Source organism: Megascapheus bottae, chromosome 26 (assembly GCF_031878675.1).
Source record: "Megascapheus bottae isolate mThoBot1 chromosome 26, mThoBot2.hap1, whole genome shotgun sequence".
Taxonomy (NCBI): domain Eukaryota; kingdom Metazoa; phylum Chordata; class Mammalia; order Rodentia; family Geomyidae; genus Megascapheus; species Megascapheus bottae.
In genome coordinates this window covers 12,581,911-12,607,255 of record NC_143534.1, presented here as the reverse complement: position 1 = coordinate 12,607,255, position 25,345 = coordinate 12,581,911, and the positions used below count along the sequence as shown (strand labels likewise).

Genomic DNA, 25,345 nt, shown 5'->3' with positions numbered 1-25,345 from the left:
CTTCTTGGCCAGAGAAGAAAAGCCAGAGCAGTTGTAAGATACGCTACCAGTCAAAGTACATCTACCTGGTTCCCAGATTTTCTGGACACTGCTGGCTGCAGTGGCTTGCCTCCACTGAGGAGGTTGCTGAGGGAAATGTCCTCACCTCTTCTTTGGAGTTTGGTGATTTTATCCATATTTACTGAATTGGATGCCGAATCTGGAGAACTTGAACATTTACGACCCAAAAGAAATGCCAATCTCCAACAGTAAGTCTGTGCATGGGTGGTTGGTACTGAAGGGCTGTTGCTGCTGCTTTCTAGTAGATAAATTATTTAGATATTGGATGATATTTGTAATTATTAGGGGGTAATTATTGGGAAATTTCCTGAGGAAGATATGAGAGATGAGTAGAGAGAATTTGGTTGGGTCGGTCACAATGTGAAGCTAGAGTCTAGCTATTCAGTGAGAAGCTGTATTTAAACTTTAGAACTATAGATGCTAATTCCAGATGCATTCTCTGGCTGGATTGTACAGGCCTCGGATCACTGCGGAGAGAGGACATTTAGTATTCCTTACTGGGTCTGCCCAAAACATTGAATTCCGAACTGGATCCCTGGGAAAAATTAAAGTAAACGATGAAGACCTCAGTGAATGTGTCCATCAGGTAATACAGTAGAAATATGCTCATGCTTTTCTTATGCTAATTTTGGAGTTTAAGCGTTGTCCCTGGGCCTTTTATTGCTTTTTTTTTACTTTTTTTTTTTCGTTTTGGTTTAAGGCTACTGTTGTAGCACTTAAGTCTCCAATTCTGGATTTTTGGTGGTTCATTGGAGATAGAATTTCATGCACTTTTCTGCCCTGGCTGGCTTTGAACCATGATCCTCATATTTCAGCCTTCTGATTAGTTACTATTACAGGCATGAGCTGCTAGTGCCTGGCCTTCATGCTTTATGTCTCCTTGTTTATGACTTAATTGAACAGCTTGGTATTCATCTGTACTTTGAACCATTAGCAGAGAAAATAATTCAAAGAGAAATAAATTTTCTAAAGGTCAATGACCAGAGTCTCACATGGGTAGAGGGAGTAATGCTAGCAGGGTGGCACATAGTGTGGGAAATGGGCCCAGGGGTTAATACTAGGGATTTCTTCAATAAGGAGGTGGGGAAGCTGGGGACCAGAGAACGGTGCAGGATTTCCCAGGTGCAGGATTTCCCAGTATACTTGCATCCCAGAACAGAAGTGGCCAGTTATTCTCAGGCTGTCTTGAAGGTTTTCAGTGTTCAGCATTAGGTACAATCATGCTGTAGATCCATCCTGGTGTCTGCTCTGTCACACTATGGGTCATGTGTTCTGCTACTAATAAAGTGTTTCTATTTCACTGACTGTATGCGATTCTCACAGCCACTCTATTAATGAGCTTTGTTATTACTTCTTTTTTTTTTGCCAGTTCTGGGGCTTGAACTCAGGGCCTGAGCACTGTCCTTGGGCTTTTCCTCAAGGCTAGCATTCTACCACTTTAGCCGCAGTGCCACTTCCAGCTTTAATTGAACCAGGGTCTTCGGACATGTAGGCAAGCACTCTACCACTAGGCGAAACTCCTGGCCTGTTTTTACTCCATTTTTAAGAGTACTATAAAGCACATTTAAGCAGTTAAATAATACAATTAGTGACAGAGCTGTTTTCAAGCCTAAATAGTTTATATGCTAGCCAAAGAACTCTATCTCCTCTTCCCCACCCCCTCCCCTTTCCCTTCTTATTCTCTTCCTATTCGAGTGTGTGTGTGTGTGTGTGTGTGTGTGTGTGTGTGTGTGTGTGTGTGTGTCTGGAAAGAGAACCCAGGGCCTTGCACACACCAGGCTAGCATTCTACCAGTGAGCTATATCCTTACCCCACTAAATACTCTTTCAAGAGTGGTCATGGGACCTGGTCACTCTCCCTATGCTCTTTTGCTCAAGCCAGCACTCTACTATTTTGAGCCACAGCCACACTTCCAGTCTTCTGAAGGTCAATTGGTGATAAGAATCTCATGGACTTTCTTGCCCATGCTGGCTTTGAACCCTCAACCTTCCTTCTCAGTAGTTAGGATTACAAACATGAGCCAACATGGCCCACCAGCCCTCTTTTTTTTTTTTTTTTTTTTTTGCCAGTCCCGGGCTTGAGCTCAGGGCCTGAGCACTGTCCTTGGACTTTCTCAAAGCTAGAGCTCTACCACTTGGTACTGAGGAGTCGAACCTGAGTCTTGGTGCATGCTAGGCAAGTACTCTACCACTAGGACAAACTCCCAGCCCCCACCAGATGCCCTCTTAATTACTACCCTAGATTGTAATTCTGGGAAGATGAACATACATTGTCATTTTATTAAAAAAGAACATGTGAAATTATTCCATGGCTATTTTACTCTTGTGCTTACTATGCATATATTACTCTGGCTTTTATTACAGATATGATGTTAGAGATTAAAACAGAATTTTGCCCAAGTTTTTAACTGCATTCTTAAAAGATATGCATGATTTTTTTCCCACTAACATTATTCTTTTCTTTATTTTCTTCTTAAAATTAGGTCCAGAGAAACAAAGATGATATTGTAGGTTTAAAAAGGAATGGGATTGGTCTTTATCAAAACGTATCTAATGAAGTCCATAGAATCCATTCACAGGTAAGTCTTACATCACACCAAAAGAGTATATGAGTTCTCCCTAAATCGGTTTTAGAAGTTGAGCTCCTTTCAGGGGATCTATCAACACACCATGCTCTTTAGATATGTCTTGTTACACTACCCAGCTTTGGTTAAGAGGTATAACTCTAGTAGAAGATACAGAAGTGGTGATGGATAGAAGGCAGGATGTGCCATGGTGAGGATTTGTCTTGTTCAAGTCCACTTCTTGGTGAAGGGGATACCTCAGAGCCATGTTAAAACTTATCTTCAAGAAATCTAGGCAATGGAGGAGACTAGGAAGGAACAGAAGACTGGTAGAGGGAGCTAAAAGGCAAAGAAAGCAGGAATAAAGGAAGCCCTTAAAAGACAATATTAAAGGGCCGGGAGTTTGGCCTAGTGGTAGAGTACTTGCCTAGCATGCACGAAGACCAGGGTTTGATTCCTTGGTACCAAGTGGTAGAGCCCTAGCCTCAAAGAAAGCCTGAGGATAGTGCTCAGGCCCTGAGTTCAAGCCCCAGGACTGACAAAAAAAAAAAGACAATATTAGAGAAACGTATTACAAGTATGTAGGACTGCCTTTGAAATGCCTTTGAATGAGCTAACCAGTGCCTTTTCTTCTCTACTGCTAGCTTGTGGACCTCGAAGAAAAATTTCGAAGATTACAGCAGGTAAGTCTATAGAGATAGGCTTTCACTGAAGACTATACAAAAATTCATTGATAAGGACAATCATTTCATTTTGAGAACAGTTGAATGATGAATATGAAAGACTTAGCTCGGGGCTGGTGGTTCATACTTGTAATCCTAGCTTCTTGGGAAGCCAAGAATGGAAGATCATGGTTTGAAGGTAGCCTGAACAGAGAAGTTTACAAGACATCTTCTCACCCCACAGCTGGGTGCAATGGCATGTGCCTGACTTTCTAAGCTGCATGGGAAGCAGAGATTGGGAAGATCAAAGTTCCAGGCCAAACCAGGCTGAATTATCCTTGAGGCTCCATCTCACCGGAAAAAGAAATTGGGCATAATGATGTGGAACTTCCCTGCATCAGGGAAGTGGTAGCTGATGATGGATAGAAGTGCAGATGCATTCCCTGGATGGCAGGAAGCAAGACCATGTCTTAAAATTAATCAGCATAAAACAGGGCAAAAATGTGGCTCTGTGCTAGAGTGCTTAGCTAGCAAGGGATACCTTGCTCACTCATCTCAAGTCCAAAAAGATGACTTAATGTCATCTCTAACACTAAGTTCTGGAGTCTGTGGGGTACTGCAATATATTCTAAGTTTAGTTAAAGCTATATTTGCTGAGAATTAAATTTGAATGATCTTCAAGAGAAAATATTCTATAAAAATTTTGCAATATAAACTGGACTATTATAAGTTTAGGCTTCGTATGATTTTTTGCTAGTCCTGGGTCTTGAACTCAGGGCCTGGGCACTGTCCTTGAGCTTCTTTTGCTCAAGGATAGCACTCTGCCACTTGAGCCATAACACTACTTCTGTCTCTTTCTGTTTATGTGGTACTGAAGAATTGAATTCTGGGCTTTGGGATAGGCACACACTCTACCACTAAGCCACATTCTCAGCCCCTTTTACCTATTTTGTAGGTAGTTGGACTCTTCAAGACAGTTATTGAAGCTATAATTTTCTACTCAGAAATATATTTACTGTATTTATCATGTTTGAATAGGAATTCTAGGAATTTCGAAGGATTTCTTCTCCATTGTCTTGATTTGTTTTCACTATGTTTCAGTCACTCCTCTACTTTTTTTTTTTTTTTTTTGGTCAGTCAGGGGACTTGAACTCTGGGCTTGGGTATTGTTCCTGAGTTCATCAGCTCAAGGCTACCACCCTACCTCTTGAGCCACAGTGCTACTTCCGGTTTTCTGTTAGTTAATTAGAGATAAGAGGCTCACGGGCTTTTTAGTGGCTGGGCTGGCTTTGAACCTCGATCTTCAAATCTCAGCTTCCTGAGTAGCTAGAGTTGCAGGCGTGAGCCACTGCTCCTGGTTTTGTCCTCTACTTTTGTCTTGTGTTTTAAGTTTGGTGAATAAGTTCCTTTTGGCCACTTGGAGAATGGATTCTTCCCTGAGCTTCCATGTGTCTAGGGACTAGTTGAGTGCGTGTGACCAGCAGAGACCTGTGCTATGAACAAGTCACAGTTTCCAGTCTCCTACGATCTTTTCTTGTTCCTAACAAATGTCAAGAATGGATGAGCATGTCTCAAAGAGCTTAAACTGTCCTTCTCTCCTTCCCTCCCTCACGAGGAGATATAAGAATTTGCAAATGGACATTTGAAAATGTCTTCCTTTGGATAGTGAAAGGGGTGTCTGGTTAACTACAGTCTCTGCCATCCCTATTGTCTTCCTTTTGATTGCTGATCGCATTTCCTGCCGAACCATGTTTTTCATCACCACACACACAATGTAGTGAACCAGAGAAAATTCCACTGAATTTGTGGTGGGTGTTCTTAATAGTGTCTTTTTTTTTTTTTTTTTTTTTTTTTGCCAGTCCTGGGCTTGAGCTCAGGGTTGAGCACTGTCCTTGGACTTTCTCAAGGCTAGCATTCTACCACTTGAGCCTGAGCACCACTTCCGGCTTTTTGCTATGTATGTGGGGTAGCGAGGAATCGAACCCGGGTCTACCACTAGGCCAAACTCCCGGCCCAGTAGTGTCTTTTGATAAGCAACGCTCATCGTGGTACTAGCACAAAGCTAGACAAATGGAAAGAAAAAAACCCGGAGTCCATAAAAAGACCCTCTTGACCTGATTTGTCATAACTTGAGAAAGAATGGACAATAATAGGTCACTCTCTGCTGGCTTTCAATTCACTTGTAAAATGATGCAAATGGATCCAATTTTCTCTGTGAGTCATTGTATATACATACTATATGTGTATGTGATGACTTATTCCTATTTAAGCAGAAGTGGGCTACTGTTAAAGTCATCAAATAGCTTCATTATCTTACCACCTGTCTTCTCTCTAAAGAATTTTCCTCTGCCCTCAAAAACATGACAAGTCTGGCAAGATTGAAGCAGGTAGCTGACATGTGGTAAAAAAAAAAAAAAAAAAAAAAAACCCAGATTGTATAGACAAAGGCAGGTTTGTGTGCAGCTCTGATCTGAAAGTGATCAGGTGAGCACACGTGGGGAAAGTATCTTAGCTGGCCACATTTCAAACAAAGAAGCTTGCAGTAAAATGAGCTCAGTCATCTGGACCCATCGAAAGGGTGGCAGTCAAAGGGAATTCAATTTCAAAGACTTACCTGGAGGTACCAAAAATAAGACTAATAGATTAAATATCAGGAGATTTCTATTTTACTTTTTTAGTGCAATAGAAATGAATCCCCACATCTGAAACCTTTATTCTTGTTCAGTGACAGGTATTTCTCAGATGGACACATTTTTCCCAAAGAATGATGGGAAAGCTTTCTTTGTTCCTCATCCCATCCAGGGTTAAAAGCAGTAAAGAAAGTGGGCTGGGAATGTGGCTTAGTGATAGAGTGCTTGCCTAGCATACATGAAGCCCTGAGTTCGATTCCTCAGTACTACATAAACAGAAAAAAACGGAAGTGGCACTGTGGCTCAAGTGGTAGAGTGCTATCCTCGACAAAAGAATCTCAGGGACAGTGCGTAGGCCCTGAGTTCAAGCCCCAGAACCAGAAAAAAAAAAGTAAAATGTCAAGAAATGTGAAAAGTATTGAAAGTAGAAAGCACTTATTTATTTATTTTTTTCCCACAAGAGAGTTAATTTGAATTGAAACCTACCCTTCATTGCTGTCCAGGGCAAATGCTATTGTCTCAAATCACAGACCTGTCTTTGTTTTAGACAGTGGACACAAATGTTTGCAGCAGCAATCCCTGCAGGAACGGTGGGACGTGCTTAGATCTGAAAGGTTCCTTTTTCTGTATCTGCCCTTCACAGTGGAAGGTGAGTCACTTGGTCTCTGATGAGAAATGAGAGTGTATCATCATCTGTGCTTTCCTTATTTGATTCTCTGTCCAAAGTTGCTAATGTGGAGTTGCTTCCTGAGAACTATACCATGCAAACCAAATGATGGCACATGTGATTTTATTACCCACTTGAATACTAAGCCATCTTAAGGCAGAGTTCACTTAATTGAAGACAACGCAGAAGGGAATGCTATATCTTGAAGTATTAGCATAGATGGCCTGAATCTTAACATATCTATATCTAAGTTTTCTTGCCCTTTCTTGAAAATGCTCCCAGAATATACATTAACAACAAACTTGTCAAGTAAGTATTCCCAGCTCAGCACTGTTGTGAAAGTAAGGACACATCTGTATAAGGATTCTTTCTGGGGATGGCTGTGATCTTTTTAAAAAAATATTATTGTTATTATAAAGGTGATATACAACTGGATGCCGGTGGCTCACTTCTGTAATCCTAGCTACTCAGGAGACTGAGATGTGAGGATCATGGTTTGAAGCCATCCCAAGGCAGGAAAGTCTGTGAATTCTATCTCCAAGTAGCAGAAAAGTAGAAGTGGAGCTATGACTCAAAGTAGTAGAGCATGATCCTTTAGCACAAAAGTTCAGTGCATAGGCCCTGAGTTTAAGCCCACTACCACTATCACCACCAACACCAAAAAAACCCCAAAATGTACAGAGGGGTTACAGTTAAAAAAATCAGGTGGCTGGGCCAGGAGTTTGGCCTAGTGGTAGAGTGCTTGCCTAGCATGCATGAAGACCAGGGTTCAATTCCTCGGTACCACATACATTAAAAAAAAGCCCGAAGTGGTGATATTGCTCAGATGGTAGAGTTCTAGCCTTGAGAAGGCCCAGGGACAATACTCAGGCCCTGAGTTCAAGCCAGGACTGGCAAAAATAAAATCAGGTGGCTGTGATCTTATTAAGAGCTCTTTGGTTAGGTCAATGAAAAAGGGTAGCCAGTGATTAATATTATAACTATTGTTCTTAGCTTACCAATCTCTTACTTACTGTCTGTGTATACGCATATTAGAATACTAGCTGTATATTGACCCTGTGTCTCTGCGTCTCATGACACCTGACTGTTCTTTCGATGATTTCAGGGACCACTCTGCTCAGATGATGTCAATGAATGTGCACTTTACTCGGGAACACTCATGGGCTGCCAGAATGGAGCCACGTGTGTGAATACAATGGGGAGTTACAGGTAATTTTCTTATTTTTTAAAAATATCAGGTGTGGGCTGGGAGTTTGGCCTAGTGGTAGAGTGTTTGCCTAGCAAGTGTGAAGACCCAGGTTCAATTCCTTGGTACCACGTACATAGAAAAGCTGGAAGTGGTGCTGTGACTCAAGTGGTAGAGCTCTAGCCTTGAGGAAAGCCCAAGGACAGTGCTCAGGCCCTGAGTTCAAGCCCAGGGTTGGCCAAAAAAAAATCAGGCACATTTTTTGAAGGATTAACACATCTGGTAGCTAAAAAGTGTCCAAATTACTATTCATATTACCTGAAACTGTAGCTACTCCCTGGAGAAAACTATATGACTCTCATTGAACATATGTATAGTTTTTGCATTGTTAAACGAAAGCTCAGATGAACAACTCTCACCCTGGAAGCAATCCTTTCTCTAGCATCCCTGAGAAGTAGAGAGAAGCCCACTGACTGCCCCAGGAACTGATGATAGCTAGGACAGGATGAACAGAAGCGTTAGCAAGAAGAGTCAGTCTTGGAACTTGCCTAGGAGATGGGTTTCAGTAGAATAGCACCACCCCTGTCCCCTCCTAGCACCCTGAAGTTCTGCCCATTCCTCATCATGTGATTAGTATAGCTTCATTCATCATTGTGCAAGAACATCAACCTAAACTAGATCAAAGATTGCCCTGAAGCTCCATGAATGAAATAACTTCATTGCATTTCTTCAGTTAGCCACAGAGTTCCCAGTCAGAATTCTCAGATGGCTTGATCTTTTCTTCTGATTTGTTTTCGTTCAGTGACCAGTCTATAGTATCCTACTACTTTCCCAAGTGAGTCGGTTGGCACAATACCTCCATGACTCTACCATATTATAGGAATGCTGGGTACTCAAACCATCCTGGTGCCACATAATAACTTTTTAATAACCATGTCTACAAATTCATAGCAGATCATGGTCATGTTGACTCATGCACAGTTTAGAAAAATCACGTGAAAAATCACTAGATGTTGTTTTCTCCTATATTTTTGTCTTCTCAATTTCTGAGATTGAGAAATTGGTTCTACTATGGTATCAATGAGTTCTTCTATTACTCTAGAGTATAAACTCACTGGATTAAAAAAAATAACTGCAGGGTCCTGCGTTGTCCAGCTCTGCTTATTTCATTAGCAGACCTGACAAGTGTTTGAGGTCAAAACCCTACCGTGTTTCAAAAACAAGTAATCTTACCATGTTAATAATAAATATTCACTTGCTTGAAAAGACAAAAAACTAACTGTTTTCTCTAGTATTTTTGCTATCTTGTTCTTCAAGGATTTTGTAACAAATAATATGCATTGTTTTCAGTAATCTTGTTTGTTTTTTTTTTAATTAGCAAACACTAGTTGTACAAGAGAAGATTTTATCATGACATTTTTTTTTCCAGTTCTGTGCTTTAGCTCAGGGCCTGAGCACTGTCCTTGGGTTTTCACAAGGCTGGAGCTCCACTTGAGCCACAGCACCACTTCTGGCTTCTTTCTATGTATGTGGTACTGAGGAATCAAACCCTGGTCTTTGTGCAAGCTAGGCAAGCACTCTACCACTAGGTCAAAGTCCCAGCCCTTATCATGACGTTTCTATGCATAGGAACAAGGTATTATATTGCAGTCAGTCTTATCCCTTTTAACACTTGCCCTTACCTAACAATCTGTGTTTCTTTCTGTCATCTGTTAACACATTATTTTCTCAAAAGAAAAGTTTCATTCTTTTTGTTCTTTTGAGTAGACCTTTCAAGTTAAAAATGAAAACTCAATTCCAGGTTATAAATGTAACTCATTCAAATTTCTCATTGATACTTTTATTCAATCATTAGGCAAAACCAAAATTAATATCTTTATCATATATTGCCTACAGTGTTATAAAGTGTCTTAGGCTGGTGTGAAATGAGCTGCAATTCTAGCAGGAGTTATAGCTTTCAAGGCACTGATATGAAACTGCTTTAGGGACTTTGCTTTTAGGACTTTGCTTCTTGTTTAAATAAACTGTCTGCCCCTTGCTTTTGTAAACCTTCAGTCTTGGACTCAACTTTTTTTTTTTTTTTGCCAGTTCTGGGCCTAGCACTCAGGACCTGAGCACTGTCCTTGGGCTTTTCCTCAAGGCTAGTGCTCTACTACTTGAGCCACAGCACCACTTCTGGCTTTTCTATGTATGTGGTTTGGACTCATCTTGTGCTTTTTGTGCTGAGTTGGGAAATAATTTTATTTTTGTTTCTAGTCTCTACCCTTCCTGGATTTGCAGGAGGATGTTTCTATCCAGCTTCTTCCTCTTGATACTGGAAGTTGTTTATGTATCTTATGTAGTTTATGAAGTCTTATGAATTCTAATTGATTATCTACTCATGATGATGGTGATTCTTTTTTTTTTTTTTTTTTACCAGTCCTGGGGCTTGAACTCAGGGCCTGAGCATTGTCTTTGGGTTTTCTCAAGGCTAGCACTCTACCACTTGAGCCACAGCACCACAACTTCTGGCTTTTTCTATGTATGTGTTACTGAGGAATCAAACCTGGGTCTTTGTGCATGCTAGGCAAGCACTCTACCACTAGGCCAAACTCCTGGTTTATGGTGATTCTTTTGGAGGAATGAAATAAAATAGAAAAATGTGCATGGGCATTAAATTTAATTCCTGCTTTGTGGGATCTATATGTAGTGAAAAAATGGAACATCTTGACAATACCTTGAGTTGTATTGATTGAGGAGGAAAGCCTTATTGATTGGTTGTCTTACTGAGGTTAGAAACATCTTTGGGGAACTTCAACACACATTTGCTAAAAAAAAAACTTCAGCAACTGCGGAATCAGAATCTGGAACAAAAATATGGACATGGCAGGCAAAGTTTACTTTGGTTTTGAGATCTCTATCAGTTTCATTTGACTTACTTTCAGTTTCACTCAACTTGTTGGGAGAAAAAAGGAGTCTTTATTTAATTAAGTTTATTCTATAATTTTAAAGACCTCTGAAAAGATCAAATGCAGTGCAATTAGACTTGGTGAAGCATTTCTTCCTGAGGAAATAGAGCTATCTTATCTCTAACCAGCAAAAAGCTATAAGTATAAAATAGCTCAAGTGGTAGAGCACCAGCCTTGAGCCAAAAAGCCAAGTGAGAGTGCAAGCTCTGAGTTCAAACACCAGGACTGATACATAAAAGAAAAAAATAGAGCTAGAATTAAACACTTTCTACTGGTTTTAATGTTTTAAAGCTTTGCCTCCCACTGCTTCAGAAAGCTAACAATGTTATTTTGCACTATTCAGTTCTGTTATGACTTCTTTATTCTAGTGTATTCATGTATATTTTATAGTTAAGAATGCATTGGGGGTCTGGAGTGTGCCTAGTGGTAGAGTACTCACCTAGCATGCACAAAGCCATGGGTTCAATTTCTTGGTACCACACAGAAAAAGCAGCAAGCGGCATTGTGACTCAACTAGCAGAGAACTAGCCTTGAACAAAAAGTGTCCAAGAATAGTGCCCAGGCCCTGAGTTCAAGCAGCAGGACTGGCAAAAAAAAAAGAAAAAGAAAAAGGAAAAGAAAATATATTTGGGTCAGAATATGCTGTGCATAAATGATTTAAACACATACACAAGTTATGTATATTACAATAACTCATGGGCTAGGAATGTGGCTTAGTGGGAGAGTGCTTGCCTAGCATACGTGAAAGCCCTAGGTTTGATTCCTCAGTGCCACATAATCAGAAAAAGCTGGAAGTGGTCCTGTGGCTTAAGTAGTACAGTGCTAGCAATGAGCAAAATATGCTCAGTGCAGAAGCCCTGAGTTCAAGTCTCAGGAATGGCAAAAATAAACAAAATAATTCAGAGTTCACATCAAAAAGGCCTTCTAGAGAAAAAAGTTCTTGTTTTCAAGATAGATGGTGATAAATGAGGAGCTAGGAGTTTGGCCGAGTGACAGAGTGCTTGCCTAGCATGCACAAAGACCTCAGTTTAATTCCTCAGCATCATATACATAGAAAAAAGCCATAAACAGTGCTGTGGCTCAAGTAGTAGAGCTCTAGCCTTGAGAAAAAAAAGTCCAAGGACAGTGCTCAGGCCCTCAGTTCAAGCTCCAGGACTGACAAAAAAAGATGGTGATAAATGAGTAAAATGTCTCATTTATTCCTATACACATCACTGGTGAATTTTTAAACACAGAGCTTATGCAATGAGGACAATCTGACATTAGCTCTGTGGGTAGTTAGGTATTAAATGCATTATCTTTTAGTTATTCAGTATTGCTATTGAACCATGAACTCAAATGCAGGTTAAACTGTGACTGTGAAAGTATATTTGTCCACTTCTCAATAGCTAAATATATCTGTACCATTTTGAAATTCCTAGCTTTATTTTTCGGGAGCAAAACTAGCAAATAGTACAGTGGAGTGAAGAATAGTCATTCTGGCCAGGTGTCTGTGGCTCAATGACCCACACTAATAATCCTAACTACTTGGGAGGCTGGGATCTGAGGAGAGTGGTTTCAGGCAAGTCTCCGCAGGAAAGTTCATGGGACACTTATCTCCCAATTAACCATCCAGAAATAAAGCTGTGGCTCAAGTGGCAGAGCACTAGTTTTGAGCCAAAAAAGCTCAGGGACAAAGCCTGGGCCTTAAAATCAAATCCCAGGACCCCCTCCCCCCTCTCTTTTTCTCTCTCTCTCTGTCACACACCACACACACACACACACACACACACACACACACACACACACACACACACACACACTGCAATGCCTGAAGATTAAGGAAACTTAACAGTTTTCTTGGCTTGTTTTTTTTTCTTCCCTTTTTTTCTTTCATATAAGTAAATTTAAATGAAAGAAACCTACTTTGCAGCTGGTTAACATCCACTCATCTTCAAGTGTCAATAGTAAGGAGAAAGGAAGCAAGAGATGAGAGAGGAATGTATTGCAAATCTGTGAACTAGAATGTCCTCTCTCAAATCTTAAGTCATTTTTTACAATATTTAAGTGCTCAATGATAAGATAAACTCTATTTCCTGAGCATTTCCTTCCGAGGAATGCCTATGCCATAGCAACCTGAGTTAGACAGCATAGAGATGCACAGTTAATAGATTTGTTCAGCACTTAAATGGAAAATAGACCTAGAACTATAGTAATCTCTTAGTAACAGAATATCCACTGCTAGCCTAGGGCTCATGTAATAACTGTATATCATTATGAGTTCAAATGTGACTATGAAAGAACTGTCACCACTTACCTACCTTTCATATGGATGGAAGACAGATCGCCTTTGAAATCCAATGATAATTAAAAAGTGGGCATTGTAACCATGGAGCACTGAGGGGGACGGGCTTAGTCTTGATCACGCATGCTTCCTGGCAGATCCAGTGTGCTAGATGAGGAATGAACTTGTGGTATCTCCCTTTCCCTTCTTTAGCTCACTCCATCACCCATGGTCAGTAAACTATGATAAAGAAATGTGCTATTTGATGACTGTTAGAAGAATTTCTGGTGGTAGCTCTGTATGATTTTAAGTCTCAGTTCACTAACATTTTATTTATGAATGTCACATATTTGCTCAGTTTTGTTTTTTTTTCCTCTCCCTAGTTTTCCTCCAGTATTCTACCCAGTTAACCTGCACTGTTAGTTTATGGTTCTGTGTTAAGATCACCGATCTGCAATTTAGCTAGCAGGTGCTGGTCTTCAGGCACACACCCTAATACCATGCTCTTATGTAACCAAACAGATGTGACTGTTCACCAGAGACATATGGAAAGCAGTGTGAACTGAAATACGATGATTGCAAAGGAGTCTCTAAGGAGCGCTGTGTCCATGGCATTTGTGAGGATCTGGACCGAGTACAAAATGAACAGGTGGGTCCCCCCACAAATACAAATGCTTGAGGCAGCCGTGGGTGTTGGCTCCTCATTCTGTGCTGTGTGGGGACACTTTCCCCAGGGATCCCCAGATGTGAAGTCATTTCCTATCCTTACTGGATACTTACTAGGGTAAGGAGAGAAGCTGAGATCTGTGGTAAAATACCACTCAGAAAATACTAACATTTCTATTATCAGCCTATGAATCTCCCTAGGAGATATGTCCTTCTCGTGGCCTTTGGAGTGTTCAGCAAGTGATGAGATATAGAAACATAAAAAGCTTAGTCTTGTCAGCAACATGTAACCATGAATCTGGAAAGAGACTGGTCTTGAGCCTATTTTTCTTTTGGCCTTCTCCAAGTCAGGGGTACCTGGGCTTCTGAGCCTCAATTTGGCCAGTTGATAGTTCATCAGCACTTCAGTTCTTAGTTCTATTGTCTCCCTACTCTTAGGTTGGAAGTTTTTTTCTTCTTTTCTTTTCATCATTCCTGGAGCTTGAACTACCCTGGCACTGTCTCTGAGCTTCTTTTGCTCAGGGTTAGCACTCTATCACTTGAGCCACAGAGCCACTTCTGGCTTTTTCTGTTTATGTGGTACTAAGGAATTGAACCCTGGGTCTCATACAGGCTAGACAAGCACTATAACACTAAGCCACTTTGCCAGCCCAGAAAATAGTTCTTTTCCATGGGGCATAGAGAGGAGAAAGGAGCAGAGGAGGGAGTGACCTTCAAAGGGAAGCAAATAGATTTTTCCAGGGTCTGTTCCCAGGGATGTTTTCCTCTCTAAAAACAAAGCAGGCAGAGCTGATTGACTTTAATTATATTGACTTACAGCTCTTGACCCTTGTTGCTATTTCCCTGGCATCTTTGAGGGTAAATTATAGAATTCTCTTACCCTGAAATCAAGATGTTTTCTTTTTCCATGGTCTGGTCTAAGTGTCTAAATCATATGGGAAGTAAAAAGAGGAGAACTTTGATTGGCTTAGTGTAAATGAATGTTAGACCGTAGGAGGTTGGGGAGATTTCCAAAGGCTTTTCTTGCTTCTTTACCTGTCTTTGTTGATGCTTCTTGTCATCCTTCCAGCCCAAGTTTAGCTGCATCTGTGAAGCCGGATGGACGTCTTCGCCAAACAGCTCTGCATGCACAGAGGATATAAATGAGTGTCTTCAGAGTCCTTGTTCAGAACTTGTGACATGTATCAACACTCAAGGCTCTTTCTACTGTGGGGCTTGTCCAGCAGGTACTTCCCGGGCCTCACAAGGCAGGCCCTGCATATCCGGGCAAACAGGGCCTAAGAACCTAGTCCCTTTTACTACTGATGGGTAACAAGACCATTCTTGGGTCATGTTTAAATCCAGTTACATGTCCTACCTATTTCATTAACCTACTCAGAACTGCCTTAATTCTATAATAGCTCCCTAACTCGAGTGGAAGATTTGTCCAAAAGGTTGGGGCAAGGTTAGCCATACTTTGAAAGGTTAACCTTAGGTGGCTGAAGCCATCAACCAACTAGACTCATGGTCAAGAGTCATATACTGTAGTTCCGCCTTCTAACCAGATAATTGCAAACTCAGGTATTATTATTATTATTATTTTGCCAGTCCTGGGCTTGAGCTCAGAACCTGAGCACTGTCCTTGGACTTTCTGAAGGCTAGAGCTCTACCACTTGAGCCTTAGCACCACTTCTGGCTTTTTTCTATGTATGTGGTACTGAGGAATCAAACCCAAGGCTTCATGCATGCTAGGTAAGCACTCCACCAGTAAACCACATTCCCAGCCCAAACTCAGGTAAATTATTTTGCTTCTTTATCACTGCTCCTTTGAACACCCTGTGGCCTTACTATGAATAGGGATTTCCATCACAGCTCTCCAGGAGAGCTCCTATGCTGAACTGCTGTGAACATGGAATCTGTACCCAGAGACTGCCTGGGTTCGCATCTAACCTTCCTTATTGAAATATATTTGTAAGGCACCTGTCGTTAGGGAAATGTCGTGTTGGGTGCATTGATGAGAAATAACAAGACTTCCTGGAACTTACAAGGCTCTGCTCCCTAGGCATGTTCAGAAAGTAGAGCACAAATGTTATTATAATGGCTGTTTGCCTTTATGAAAGCATCATTAGAGCATCGTTCAAGTGTAAGCAGTTGTTGTGTTAATTCTTGCAATTATAAGAAAAGTCATGATAGGAATTAGTCTTTTTCATATTTTGGGATAGGAAAGTTAAGTTTCTCAAGACTACGTAGCTTATAAGTAGATCAAACGTGAACCCTGGATCCAAGCTGAGCTGTTGAAAATCTGTCCCTGTGCGTTTTTTTCCCCCCTGTGTTTTGTGGAAGAACCGTTCACATCTGTTGCTTTCCTTTGTGACTTGTGATGTAGGGCGTATTTGTATGCTAGACATTTAGACCTTATTAAACTAGCAAGAAATTGAAATAAAATTTCAATTTTCCTTAGTTCTCTGAGGCAAGTAAAATTTGTAGCAAAAACACATTTTAAGGGTTATTTACCAATAATAATCTTTAAAAATTAGAAATCCAAACACCAAATTGTATAAATTAGAGGATGGTAATGTATTCTCATATTCTTTCTATGGTTGGGAAGATTTTTGTTTTAAATACATAAATGAAACAAGATTTAATTTTTTCCTGTTTATCTTATTTTCTCTGAGCATTAAAGTAATATAGGCTGCTTGTAAGACACAAAGATGTGGGAGAAAAGGCAAGAAAAAAAATGTACCCATATTCCTGTCATTCCAAGGTTTACATATGCTTTGCTCCAATTTTTCTCTGTATGCTCATGTTATGATGAGCATATAATGTAATTTGGGGGGCGGTAGCACAGTAGTAGGATTTGAACTCATGGGCTCCCACTTGCCAAGTAAATTCTACCATCAGAACCACATCCCCCCATGGCCCACAAATATAATTTTCTTAAGTCGTTTCTTATGACAAAAGGTTATATTGCTTTACAGAACTAAACAGTTTCAACTTCATTGTAACTTTAAGTAACTTGAATTATGAGAGGTACACAGGTTTGTTATTAGAATTGACTTTCAGGAAGATTAGAGTTAAAACATACTCTTTCTCCAGTTCTTTCTCATGCTCCTGATAAGAGTTCTATAGCCATCTGCACACACACAATACAGAAAGAGGGACTTTTTTTTTAAAGGATCCCAACTCTGATATTATTCTAAAATTTCACATTCAATTAAATATGATGTAGAAAATCCTTTCAGTGTTTATATGTGTTCCATGTATGCATATGCAAGGATGTGTGTTATGTGTGTATGCACGTGCACGTGCACAAATTGTTGAAATTATTCTTAGCATTCAGTGGTACAAATCACTCAAAATATTCAGGATTCCCCTTTTAGGCTAAGTTTAATTTCTAATTAAACAAAAACTATCTTCATACTTAATTTCAAGAAGTGGAACTTTTGGTCAAAGGACATGTATTTAGATTCTTAAAGAAATAACAAAAAAAATCTCTTTCCAAATTGTTTCTGATAAAACTAATTTACAACTAAGAGTCTGTAGATATACCACATTTTCCTCATTGTGTTGCCAGAAGTTCTAAGAATTTAAGACAAGTTGGACTAATAGTTATTTATCTCTTTAATCTACAGTATTTTTTTATTCTGAAGCAAAGAAAGATCTTAAGCATATGTATTGCTCTGTTGTCAGCGTGTCTATCGGGCTAACCTTCCAAACCTTGTGTTTCTAGGTTGGCAAGGAAATGGCTACTATTGCCAAGATATCAATGAATGTGAAGTTGACAATGGCGGCTGTTCAGTGGCTCCACTTGTGGAGTGTGTGAATACTCTTGGATCTTTCCGATGTGGGGACTGTCCTCCAGGTACTGCACCCAGCTTTCCAATCAATGGCAGAGAGCACATAGGTTTGGAAATAGAATCTTGTGTTGCACTGAATTTACTGTAGGACTTCTATCGAAGAAATGAAACTGAGTAGTAGAGAACAACAAATTGGTTCTGTGAACTCAGGATTCATGGTTACAACTGCATTATGAGGAAGAAAAATATACATTCCAAACCAATACATATATATATATATATATATATTTAAAGCCAATAGGATAAGCCCCTTCAAACTGTGAAACTGCCACTGAGATAACGCAGGATTTGGAAATTCTACTGTATGACTTCCAGGCCAGGTCTGAGTTCAAGCTCTCAGACTGGCAAAAAAAATTTATGTGTGAGAACAATGAAACTTGTTGTCCTTGGGCTTTCACTAGGCTAGATCTCTATCACTTGAGCCACAGCACCATTTCCGGCTTTTTCTATGTATTTGGTATTGAGGAATCAAACCTGAGACTTTGTGCCTGCTAGGCAAGCACTCCACCACTAGGCCAAACTCCCAGGCCCTCAAACACAATTTATTAATATAATGTACCCATGGGATGTTTTACCGATAAAGTTTACCAAATCACAAGCATATAATGTATTTTTGCTTCCTTTTCCTTCTGGAAAGAAGTCATTAATGTTTTATTGAATTAGTATCCAGGAGGTACAGAGATTCGTACAAAAATCTGGTAGGCTTTACGCACATGAAGCAATAGTTTGGATTTTTGTGTTATTTTTCTTCTAAGAATATCAAAGTTACTGAAATTAAGAAACATCAACTTCTTTAGTACCATCGGTTTCTAAGTCTATGTTTAATATACTTCTAAGGCATATAGTTAACATAGTAAGTTAGAAACAGTTCAGAATATTGTTTACAGAATGAGGTGGCTGATACTGGTTGCTCTGTTGTCAGTGATAACGAGTTATTTGTTTCTAAAACTCTGTTTGTGTCTTGTGTTTTGACAACGTGGAGCCCTGCTTCATGGTATCTGAGGCTCAGGTTGACATTTCCTTTCTCCTACACCCTTGACATTCTTTCCCCACCCCACTCTGCTTTGACCAGGGTACAGTGGCAATGGCAAAGTGTGCAGTCCCATCAACATCTGCCTGGTCAATAATGGAGGCTGCCATCCACAAGCATCATGCTCCTCTTCTCAAGGTAAGGATCCCTCTTTTCTCTTTCTTGGGTTTTTGGGGATTTTCATTTGGTTCTCTAAAACAATTCCACATTGTAACCCCAAGATATTCTGCCCTACGCATTCTTTTTTTTTTTTTGGTCTGTTGTGGGACTTGAACTCTGTGCCTTGGCGTTATCCCTGAACTCTTCAGCTCAAGGCTACTGCCTGGAGCCACAGCCTCATTTCCCATTTTCTGGTGATTAAATGGAGATAAGAGTCTCTTGGGCTTTGTAGTGCCTGGGCTGTCTTTGAACCTTGATCCTCAGATCTCAGCCTCCTGAGTATAGCTAGATTACAGGCGTGAGCCACCACACCTCATTTTTACCCTCAAGTGAAAAATGAAATTCATGTCATGAAAGCGTGGATGTTTTTTTAAAAGGCAGCACAAGGGCTAGGCTTGGTAGTTCCCATCGGTGACCCTGGATACTTCTTGTCAAGTCAGGTTACTAATGGCGCAAACTGGAGCAAAAGCATGAGAATTTATCTAAAAACAAACAAACAAAAATTTAAAAAAAATCAAAAAAACTTAATAAAAGGATTATGACTAAAGCAATGGAGTGCTTGCCTAATAAAAACAAGGCTTCAAATTCACTGAAATTCGATTGAAAACAATGTCTGTGCTTGCCCTCAATTCCAAAGGTATAAATGGTGATAGCAACATCTGTTCACAGCTGTTTAGCTGTAAGGAGCTAAAGTAATCTATATATAGCTAGACAATGGGGGCTTGCAACAGACACATTATAAGACCCAGATACATTATAAGAATCCTCGTCATCTGATAACCTTTGCGTGACAAAGAATTCCCATTTCTCTTGGGAACCAAGGCCGCCTGGCATATCCACATGGCAGCACTAGTGCTCATGCAGATACAGAATATTAGAAATATTGAATGGTTTTATCTTAAGATAAAAATGAGAAGTAAAGATGTCAGTATTTTCTCCTCCTACCTTTTCTCTGCCCATAGATAGGGACAAGTTTTCCTTGGTGGATTTTACTTAAATACCATAACCTGAGTTTAGTGATGGCCCTTCCAAATGAAAAGGATTTCTGTTTTGATACATGCATTTCTTTTTTCTGAACAGGTTCCATACCGCTCTGCACCTGTTTGCCTGGATATACTGGAAATGGTTATGGGCCAAATGGTTGCATTCATCTCAGTGGCCATTGTTTAAGCCACCCCTGTTTACATGGAGAATGTGCAGTGAGTCTTTTGTTCTTTTTAGGGGAAATGAGTGCTCTTGAGTAATTTTAGTCCTGCATCTACAAAATACATTAAAAAAATTTTTTTTGCCAGTCCTGAGGCTTGAACTCAGGGCCTGAGCACCATCCTCAGGCAGCGCTCTACCACTTGAGCCACAGTACGATTTCTGGCTTTTCTATGTATGTGGTATCAAGGAATTGAACCCTGGTCTTTGTGCATGCTAGGCAAGCACTTAAAATACATTTTATATAAGTCTAAGCTTAAGATAAAAAATGATGAATAACTCACAAATAAAGGTAGGGAGTAGTTTAGGTCTCAAGAAAAAAATCAATTCCTTTTTTGTTCTTTGATTTATTTTTTTAAACATTTCTTTGGTTGGTCATGGGGCTTGTATTCAGTATCAGGGCACTGTCCCTGAGCTCTTTCTCTCAAGGCTGGGGCTCTACCACTTGGAGATTTGAGCTAAAGCTCCACTTTCATTTCTGGTGGTTAATTGGAAATAAAATCTCACTCCCAGGCTGGCTTTGAACTGAGATCCTCAGATCTCAACCTCCCGAGTAGCTAGGATTACTCGTGTGAGCCACCAGGCCCTAGCTCAGTTCATTTTTTTACAAAATAGTAAACAAACCTTACAGTATGATCCAAATAAATTATCTTTAATGATTATTATTTAAGACTACTAATTAGTAAATTTAACTACTGCAAAATGCTTAGTATAATTCATCTCCTATTAAGTTACTTTTCATCATTATTTGGGTTGGTTCTCTTTTCGTTTTAGGAAAACATTTGTCTTATGGTCTTCCATTTTATTTTCTCTATAGGAAACAGTCTCGGGCTATTTTTGTAAATGTATACCAGGATGGACGGGTGTCAACTGCTCAGAAAACATCAATGAGTGTGCAAGTAACCCCTGTTTGAATGGAGGAACTTGTGTAGATGGCCTTAATTCCTTCAGCTGTATGTGTACGAGTTCCTGGACTGGAGATCGCTGTCAGACTCCCCAGCAAGGTTAGGCCAGCATTTTTTTTTTTTTTTTGCCAGTCCTGGGCTTGAACTCTGGGCCTGAGCACCATCCTTGAGCTTTCTCAAGACTAGTGCTCTACAACTTGAACCACAGCCCCACTTCTGGCTTTTTCTATGTATATGTGGTACCAAGGAATTAAACCCAGGGCTTCGTGTGTGGTAGGCAAGCACTCTACCATTAGGTCAAACTCCCAGCCCTACGGCCCGCATTTCTTATCCTACTGATAGCTCCTTCTCAGAAGTAATATCTTTTAATCCTTCTGAGGACACTCCTCCACCTGTGTCCTAGGCCCATTGCTCAGATGCAGAGAATGGCATGTTGCCTTGTAGAAATGGCATAGAATCCATTAGGGAGGCATGCATAAACCTCAATTCAAGTCAGAAAAACTTTCCTTCAAAACAAGTAAATTACTCTCTGGCCTTACCCCTTGTAGTCTTCTACTTTCTGAAATCTTAACTGGCTTTTCATTGGTGATTGCCTTTCAGTTACCTTCTGATTCAAGCCAGATATTTTCTTTCACCATGTGATTCCAAGTGGCTCCATGAACGTCACTGTGTTCTTTGTTTGGGACAATTCTCCCAGGAGTCTCCCCTAATTCTCTCCTTGTTTTCCCATCCCCATGTAGCAATTCTTCACATCCAAATGCCTCCAGAAAGTCTCTTCTGACCACTCTACGCCTCCCTTATTACTCTTTATTCGTAATCAATACATTTATTGAGATGTCACCATGTATTTAGGACAATGGTAAACCAGTTGAGAAAACAGGAGCAGGAAGCACTGTCTCCTTTTACTATATACTCACCTTCTATGGAGGAAACAAGGCGAACACAATATGGCGGAACTAAAGCTGTGCACTGTTGTGTAGGAGGAAATTAAGCTTCACACCAGAGTAGAGATGGGAGAAAAAAATCCAAGGAATGTTAGGTTGAAGGTGATCATTTAACAGTTAAACTTGGAGTCAGAGGTGGGATTTGGTTAGATGTCAATCGAGGAGGACAGAGAAGTGGGAATGGAAAGCAAGGGTTGCCTAGACTCTGTAGGAATTTCTGAAAAGACTATTTCTTCCTGTTTTCCTTTGCAGTTTGTGGAGAGACCCTTTCAGAGTTCAATGGAACTATCAGCTATCTGGGCCGAGATGCTCAGTATGTGCATGTCAATTGCTTCTGGGTTATCCGAACTGAAGTGGGAAAGGTAATGTAGCAACCATAGTCTCACTGGAGACTGTCTTGTATTTCAGGATATCTGTGTGTGTGTGTGTGTGTGTGTGTGCACGCACACACACACATACATACATGCAATAATTAAACTATTGTGTGTTCAGTATTTACTAAGTTCCCAGCTTTTTTTTCTTTAAAAATTAAGTGAGTTCCCAGCTTTTTGTTAGCTATTTTGCCAACCTTAAAAAAAAAACCTTACATTAATTTTCCAGTAGTACTATGTGTATTTTATAGCTTAAGTAATAGAAACTAGGAGGAGTTATATAAAGTTTTTTTAAAGCACTGTTTGTAATTGAAATAGTTGAACCTCTAAGTCAAGTTTACTTCCAAAGCCTGCTAGCTGATGCATGATTCTCTTCATTGATTGGCTAACAGTAAGCCAGGACCTAACTGGCAAAGTCCTTTTGTTACTGACAAAGTAATATTTGAAAATCATGAAGACTTTTTTGAGGGGGGGCCAGTCCTGGAGCTTGAACTCAGGGCTTCAGCACTGTCCTTGGGCTTTCTCAAGGCTAGTGCTCTACAACTTGAACCGCAGTACCACTTCTGCTTTTTCTATGTATGGGATACTGAGTAATTGAACCCTGGCCTTTGTGCATGCTAGGCAAGCACTCAATCTCTAGGCTAAACTCCCGGCTGATGGTGAAGATGTTGATTGACTTAGCATTGCACAAAAATGGTGACTGATATTAGGATAGTTTATCAAATGTCACCATATTTCACGTATAGTAGAGGAAAATGTCAGGCAGTAGGGAAAGTTATCTAGGTGTGGTGGCTTATACATGACATGCAGGACTCAGCTATACAACCCAAAAGCCTATGACTCTTAGCTGTGATACAAGTACTCTTAAAATTGAGATGGAGCCAAGCCCTGGTGGCTATAATCCTAGCTACTAAGGAGGCTGAGGTCTGAGGGCCACAGTTCAAAGTCAGCTAGGGAAGGATAATCCATGAAACTCTTATCTCCAATTAATCACAGAAAAAGAAGTGCTACTGTGGGTCAAATGGTAGATATAGCCTTGACACACACAAAAAAAGCCCCCCAAAACAAAGTTTAGGAATAGTACTCAGGCCTAGAGTTCAAGCCCCAGGACTGGCAAAACAAACAAATAAATAATGGAAATGGGAACCCTTGGGTTTCAGTGTTTTCTTCCAGAAACACAAATACTATGTATTTGTTTCTCAACTAGCTCCTACATTCATTCAAATAAAGTGGCCCATCTGAGTAATTTTCCCTTGAAATTCTATTCATTTCTTCTATTCAAGTAATACTGCAAATGACATTGTACAAGTACCTGAAAAATATTGCTTTCCCTTTAGGAGGATGGGGAGGCTCTTGGAGCCTGATAACTTCACAATGGAATAAATTCCAGGAGAAATTTCCCAGTGGGCATGTTGTATGAATTTCCTTCCTTCCATTTTGCTTTTATGAATTCTGCTTCCTAACATTGAAAACACTGTTTCCAAGGAGAAGTTCTTGTGTGAAAAACTTTCAATATGCTTCTTATAAGTTTGTTAGGGAAATTACCTTGTTTTTGCTGGGATTATATCTTCTCCCCATATCTATATATCTATGTATCTATGTATCTAGCTATATCTATGGGGTATAATAACTAGCATTTCAATGTCTTCAAGGATTGTTTTTTAATTTTGATACTAATTAACTGGAATTTTATAATGATAATTTTTAGTTTTTGTTTTTGATGGAACTGGGGTGATATTCACAGCCTCTCTCAGACTGGGCACACACTGATGTGTACCTAGGAATCAGTAGGTATTTTCCTGTATGAGTACATTTATAGTTAGGAGAACTAACATGGGAATGAAAACTGATACCTGGTGGCGTTCTGTTTTTAGGTGCTGCGTATCACTTTCACATTTTTTGAATTGGAGCAAGTGAACAATTGTCCACAAGAGTTCCTTCAGATTCACGATGGTGACTCTTCATCAGCTTTTCCCCTCCGAAGGCTGTGTGGCAACCAGCGCCCTCAGGATATCCTCAGCAGTGACAATGCACTCTACATCCTCCTCTCTTCTGACCACCTGAGAGAGGGCAGGGGCTTCACACTGAGATGGGATACAGAGCAGCCAGGTGTGTGCACACCTGCGGGGAGGGATACCTGAGGAACTCATGACACAATCCTGATGAATGTTCTGGTCCTGAGGGGAGCCTCAGGGGTGCAGCCATTTCAATGCCACACAAATCTGAAATGCATTGGATCTCATGTTCTGTTCAGAGATAACAAAGTTAGGATGTATTGGAAGGGGTTTCAATATACCAGCCTCTCTAGACACCAGTGGTTCATGGCTAGAATCCTAGCTACTCAGGAGGCTGAGATCTGGAGGATGGAGGTTCCATGTGAGCTCAGTCAGAAAAGTTGAGATGGCTTTATCTCCAGTTAACTAGCAAAATGTTAGGCCACAGTAGATATACTTACTGCTCCTTAGTGATTATGTTCCCTGGGGCAGCAAAGGCCATGTTGTGGGAATGTGGTTGAGTGAGGCCATCCTCTGGAATGTGGTTTTAGGGCAGAACTGGTGGGGCTATCTAAGTCGATAAGAGATATGCCACAAGGAGGAAATTGCACACCTGTCCAGCAGTTGCTATCACCTCTGCCTGACCTTTGCCTTTCTGATGAATGACCTGATTGTAAAAGAGGAGGAGGAGGTGGAGGGAGAGGGGGAGGAGGGGAAGTAGGGAGAGGAGGAGGAGGGGGAGGAAGGGGAGGAGGAGGGTTAGTTTCCTAAGTTAGATAGAGTGCATGGACAATGTTACCTGTTCCCACCATCTCTCTCAGTTTTTCCGTCCTGTCACCACTCACAAGTTGTCTAGCTCGTTTTCAACACAGTGTCTAGTGAGTGCCACTTGCACCATTTGTTTACCCTTTGTCCCTCCATTTTTTCTTGATTTTCCAGGTTATGCACCGGAAACTTGTTTGCATTTTCCTCCTCTTCTCTTCATTCATCTCTTCCTTTCCCCTTGACCCCACCCCACCCCTTTTGGAGTACCTGCTTCCTTGGTGTTTTGTTTAATGAACTTTGATTTTGTTTTTCTGTGGAGGTACATGGAAATTTTCCTTGAATTGACATTAGTTATGCTTGTATAGCACCCAACGTATTTACTTAAGACTTTGTAAGCTGAATGTACTTTCCATACATGAAGGAAAACATCGATCGGTTCTTTGTGTCTCTGGCCCTGGCTTACTTTGCTCTCCACAATTGAATATCTTCATTT

The 25,345-nt window shown here is 40.4% G+C and overlaps 1 protein-coding gene across 1 annotated transcript in view; it reads left to right on the top strand.

Moving 5' to 3' along the window:
- The window catches only part of Cubn (cubilin), a 199,807-nt gene that overhangs the window by 6,263 nt on the left and 168,199 nt on the right, over positions 1-25,345 (top strand). The window contains exons 4-16 of the mRNA XM_090318958.1: positions 517-646; positions 2,543-2,638; positions 3,268-3,306; positions 6,463-6,564; positions 7,688-7,791; positions 13,502-13,628; positions 14,715-14,871; positions 17,355-17,486; positions 18,554-18,649; positions 19,751-19,869; positions 20,691-20,877; positions 21,975-22,084; positions 23,968-24,202. Coding sequence (XP_090175084.1) covers positions 517-646; positions 2,543-2,638; positions 3,268-3,306; positions 6,463-6,564; positions 7,688-7,791; positions 13,502-13,628; positions 14,715-14,871; positions 17,355-17,486; positions 18,554-18,649; positions 19,751-19,869; positions 20,691-20,877; positions 21,975-22,084; positions 23,968-24,202 — 1,634 coding nt within the window. The remainder of the gene's footprint in view (positions 1-516; positions 647-2,542; positions 2,639-3,267; positions 3,307-6,462; positions 6,565-7,687; positions 7,792-13,501; positions 13,629-14,714; positions 14,872-17,354; positions 17,487-18,553; positions 18,650-19,750; positions 19,870-20,690; positions 20,878-21,974; positions 22,085-23,967; positions 24,203-25,345) is intronic.